At 59.2% G+C, this 5,031-nt stretch overlaps 1 protein-coding gene across 2 annotated transcripts in view; it reads left to right on the top strand.

Moving 5' to 3' along the window:
- The window catches only part of GGA1 (golgi associated, gamma adaptin ear containing, ARF binding protein 1), a 19,462-nt gene extending 15,136 nt beyond the window's left edge, over positions 1–4,326 (top strand). Inside the window, exons 13-17 of one of the 2 annotated variants that reach the window (XM_032779161.2) lie at positions 264–436; positions 560–849; positions 1,054–1,223; positions 1,879–1,989; positions 2,207–4,326. In XM_032779161.2, the coding sequence (XP_032635052.1) occupies positions 264–436; positions 560–849; positions 1,054–1,223; positions 1,879–1,989; positions 2,207–2,317 (855 nt within the window). In that variant the 3' untranslated portion in view covers positions 2,318–4,326. The remainder of the gene's footprint in view (positions 1–263; positions 437–559; positions 850–1,053; positions 1,224–1,878; positions 1,990–2,206) is intronic. The other variant, XM_032779163.2, reaches the window with a different exon arrangement.
- The last annotated feature ends 705 nt before the right edge of the window (positions 4,327–5,031 follow it).

Here is a 5,031-nt window from a genome sequence, read left to right as displayed (position 1 = left end):
GGGGAGGGCGGTGTGTGGGGCAGAGGGGGGTGCGGCTCAAATGACGGGGAAAGAGGTGTGTGGGGCAGAGGGGGGTGCGGCGCACGTGACGGGGAGGGCGGTGTGTGGGGCAGAGAGGGAGGGCGGTGTGTGGGGCAGAGGACCTGTGCAGGTAGCAGCGGCACACAGAGTGCTGGGGAGCAGTGTTGTACAAACCCCAAGCACAGGCTGGCTGTTGCGCTAGGTGTGTCCCTTGCTGTAGTGCCCTCCGGCTGTCATTGCAGGATAGCAGTGAGCCCAGCCTGCCCTCCATCACCACTGCTCCAGCACTGAAAGCAGAGGCAGGAACACCCGCCCCTGGCCCTTCCTCTGTCACCAGTGGCCTGGATGACCTGGATCTGCTGGGGAAGACTCTGTTACAACAGTCCCTGCCTCCAGAGTCACAGCAAGTCCGATGGTAAGAGCCAGGGCCAGGATCGGGAGTGAGGAACGGACGGGATCAGCCGGCCTTTCCTTTGCCCTCTTCCAAGCGCAATGCGCTTGGTCCGATGGCCTGCTCCCTTATCTCTTCCACCCCTAGGGAGAAGCAGCCGCCCCCCCGGCTCACATTACGGGACCTCCAGAACAAGACAAGCTCTGGCACCTCAGTGACTGCCACCGGTAGCACCTCCACCCTGCTCCGGAGCATCTCCTCGAGCCCTGCGGCCCCCTCACCGCCTCCTTTGGAGCAGCCTGCCCCTGCCGCGCTTCCGAGAACCACCCCCACGCCAGGTGGAGCTATGCCGCCCCCGCTGGGGCTCCCCACTCCCACGTCCCCCCAGGAGATCTCGCTGGCGAACATCACAGTCCCTCTGGAGTCTATCAAACCCAGTGAGTGAGGGGGAAGAGACCGCTGGCTGGGGGTGGCAGGGTTATAAGGAATCCTCACCTGACTGGGTCTAGGAGGGCCCATGGGGTTGATTGTCCCGTCTGGGGGTTTCCATCAGTCCCATATCTATGTCACATGATAGGCTCCACCCAGTGCCCATCTCTCTGCTCCTACTGATGCTGTTCCCTGGTCTCCCCTCCCTGCAGGCAGCATCCTCCCGGTGACTGTCTACGACCAGCACGGCTTCCGGGTCCTCTTCCACTTTGCCCGAGACTCTCTGCCCGAGCGGCCTGACATACTGGTGGTAGTGATCTCCATGCTCAGCACAGCCCCGCTGCCCATCCGCAACATCGTCTTTCAGTCTGCCGTCCCCAAGGTAGTGTCCCCAGGACTGGGGGAGGAGAAGGCTGGATCCTCTTGGGGGGTGGGATTGGGGAGGTGCTTACTGCTCCTGACCCAATCTTGGGAGCTTGCAACAGTTGTGTTTCTGTTTCCCCCTACACAAACCCCAGATCCTCAGGCTATTTATGCACACTGCAGTGAAGGCAGATTTGGGGTGGGGAGGGCTCCAAGCTGGGGGCTGAGTTCATTCCTTCTCTTCTCCCCACCCCACTGCTAATAGCTGTGTTTCTCCGCACCCGGTGGATGGAAATCTCTGGTCCAGGGGCCAAGCATGATCCAGTGGAGAGGGCCAGGAGGTCCAGGCTCTAGTCCCAGCTGTGCTGCTGACCTGCTGGGTGACCTTGGCAAGTCACTTCCCCTCAGCATCTCTCTCTGTAAAGCAGGGCTACGATGTGTCACTGGCCTCTGGGAAGTGCTTTGAGATCAGCGGGCAGGGAGGGCTGTGGGAGAGCTAGGCTAGTAGCAAGGGCTGGGAGTGACTGAACGCCCTTTGGGGAGTTTCTGACTCAGGTGGCTGGGTGGGGATGCCTGCCCTCATGGGGCAGAGTCTATGCTCAGATTTAGACAGCTGGGCCCTGTCACCCTCCTCTGGGTGTATCAGACGGTGACGCCCCGGCCTCTCACCACAGGTGATGAAGGTCAAGCTACAGCCGCCCTCGGGGACAGAGCTCCCGGCATTTAACCCCATTGTCCACCCGACTGCCATCACCCAAGTCCTGCTGCTTGCCAACCCACAGAAGGTAAGGGCACCTCCCTTGCTGCTCAGAGCCCCTTGGGGCGAGCATCTCCCTGTGCTGCTCTGGGATGGGGCTGGCACCTCTCTCCCTGACCTGCAGCTCCCTCTCTCATTCCCATGCTCACGCCAGCTCTCCCAAGCCCCTTCCGCCCTCCTGTGTGTGTGTCTCAAACCATATCCCCCAGCCCCACCTCCTGATCGCGTTTCCCTTCTCTTGCCAGGAGAAAGTGAGACTACGATACAAACTGACCTTCACCATGGGGGAGCAAACCTACAATGAAATGGGGGACGTGGACCAGTTCCCCCCTCCAGAGTCCTGGGGCAGCCTCTAGGGCCAGAGAAGGGTGCTGTTCCCGAATCCCAAGGACTCTGCATGCCTGCAGGACTGGAGTCTCCTGGGGCCGGCGTGTGGACTCTGAAACTAGCCACTGGGGCCAGGGGGCAGCAGCAGTGTGTGTGAAGGCCTGCGGATGAGAGCCGAGCCCAGGGAAGGAGGGTGTCGGCTCAGTGCAGGGTGGGGGACTGGGATGGAGCAAGAAGCTGCTCTGACCATCTTCCCTGCTCTTCTAATCCAGCCTCCCCTCCTGCTTCTCTTCTAACCCTTCAGCATTAGGCGTAATGATCAGCTGAGAGCAACACTAACAAACCCTGGCCGGGGGCAGAATCCGGGGATCCTCCTTCTCTTCCGATGTAGGGCCTTTGCTGCTCCTGACCCCCGATCTGCTTCAGACTCCCCATCTAGTCCCTACTCCTAGCAAACTCCACTCTGGGACCTCTGGGGGTAACTCTTTGGGGGCTTCCCCTTTGCAGCCTCGAGTCGTCTCTCCCCACCCCATCATGATTCCCAACCCACGGTGGGATCACCCCGAGAAACCGTGTGGAGCAAGGCTGAACGGGCTGGGCGAGGGGCCTTGACCTCCCTTCACCACAGAGCAGGTATCCGTCCCCGCTGGGGGCAGGTTTCCCAGAGTCCTTGGCTCCCGCCCGGGGGCAAAGCAGTGCTGGGGAGGCTGGCTCCTCTGTGACACCGAGCCTGTGTAATGCCAGCAGGGAGCTCCTCAGTTCCATGGCACCCAGGCTGCATCCTGGCTCCCAGCCGCTGACTCAAGTAGGGGGAGGGGGGTCTGGAACTGGCCATGCCCTGTCAGACCATGTCCCATTGCAGCAAGCGGTCACGATGGGGGTGGGGAACAACATGCCGTATGCGAGGAGGACTAGCAAGAAAGCAGCGTGGCCTCCCTGGGCAATGGTGAGGAAGAGGAGCAGGTATTAAGCATGTCTCCACCCCTGGGCTTGGATGAGGCTGTTCCGACTCGCAGGTCCCTCCCCTCCCCTCCCCACCTGTTGCAGGAGCCTGTGGTGAGAAGCAGCTGAAAGCCCTTCTTCCATCTCGCCATTTGAACTCCTTGGTTTGGGGGGTTTATGTCCTTCCTCTTGTGAGGATGAGCCAGCAGGGGAGTCCCTCCCACCCCACCCCACTTGCCACCCGAGAGAGTGCAGGCAGCTGCCTGAGGACTTCAAAGGGGAACCCTGCTGGTAGAGCCGCACATGCTGGTACAGGGGAAGGGGGCATTTCTCGGCACTGTTCCCGGAGGAGCTGACTCAGTGCAGGTTAGCGATGAGGGACCCCAGATTCCAGAGGGCTCTTTGGAGGGAAATGGGAAACTCGTGATGCTCCATCTGACTGACATAAGGGCAGGTCTTTCTCCGTGCATCTGGGATTCCAGCAGTTCAATCACTGTGACATAAAACTGGTATCTGTTGGACCATGATGCCGGTAGGGAGGGAAACGGATGGATTTAATGTTGAGCTGCAAGCTGCGTCCTTCCTCACTACACCTTCACCTTGCTGATCAGCTTGCAGGCTGCACTAACCCCTCTTCGCCTGCCAACCCCCAGGCAGGTTTCAGGCTCTGTGCTGAGAGGGCTCCGTCTGTTTGCAACTGACCTGCATGTTGTAGGAAAAACCTCTCCCTCAAGATGCGTTGGAGAGAGGGTGCTGGCATAGGGACCTTGCCCACAAGTGAGGGCTTGATCCATGTGTCAAAGGCCAACCAGCTGTGCTCCTGTCTTGGAATCAGAATTGCTCTGGGGGTGGGGGGCTAGAGCATGGAGTGGGAGGATGGGTTGGAGGGAAGGCCTCTATGAGGTGGGGCTCTGCTGCATCTTATTTTCTGGTCTCTTTCAGGGTTTTTGTATGGATTTTCTTTGCAGATCTTGTTGGTTCTCGAACAGACTTGTATATATTTTCGGTGCAAATTCTGTACATGGAAAAGGATTTAAAAAACCGCCCGGCGCGAAATCTGCTGTATTTATGGGAAATAAAGAGTGTTCTTTCCTGATGTCTGTGTTTCCTGAGTCAGACTTGGGCAGAGCTCCCCCTGCTGTCATCAGTGAGCCCCACACCTGTAAGCCATGGAAACTCCACCCCCTGCACTGTCAGTGTCCCTACGCCCTCCCAGCTAAGGTGAGTGCTCCCATTGGTGCCAGGGAGACCTCCATCCCTGATGTGGGGATTCCTCTCAGTGCAGCCAGACTTGGGGAGAATGCTGTACTAACGTGCTGGAAGTGTCCCTGTTCCCTCTGCCCATGTCAGCACGCTGCAGCCTAGACAAATACAGCATGGATCCCCAGTGACGGGGAGGCAGGGGCTGGATGGTGCCCTCCACCCACCTTGAGCTCTGTCTACAGCAGCCAAACCTGCGTTCAAACCCAAACCTGGCCTGGATGCTCACCCTAGCTCAGGTAGCCTAGCCATGAAACTCAGGAGCCTCCTGGACTTTGTTCACTGCCCTGCCCTGCAGGAACCACATGCCCGTGCAAACGAGCTGTGAATCCGCTTGCTGGCTAGCTGGAGCTGCTCTGGATTTCATAGTCTTGGCTCACTGAACTGGGAGCAGTACCTGCTCCTGTTTTGGGCTGGAATGCCCCTCCCCGGTTTCTCAATTCCTTTTTCTGTGCAAGGCTGATGTCAGGAAGAGCTGCCTGTCACCCCTGCTGCTCCCCAGGTTGAAGGAGGATGGAAGGAGGGGACTGTGCTCTGCAGG

This window comes from Chelonoidis abingdonii, chromosome 1 (genome assembly GCF_003597395.2).
Source record: "Chelonoidis abingdonii isolate Lonesome George chromosome 1, CheloAbing_2.0, whole genome shotgun sequence".
NCBI lineage: Eukaryota > Metazoa > Chordata > Testudines > Testudinidae > Chelonoidis > Chelonoidis abingdonii.
The sequence above is the reverse complement of the archived record's forward strand: the minus strand, read 5'-3'. Positions and strand labels throughout refer to the sequence as shown.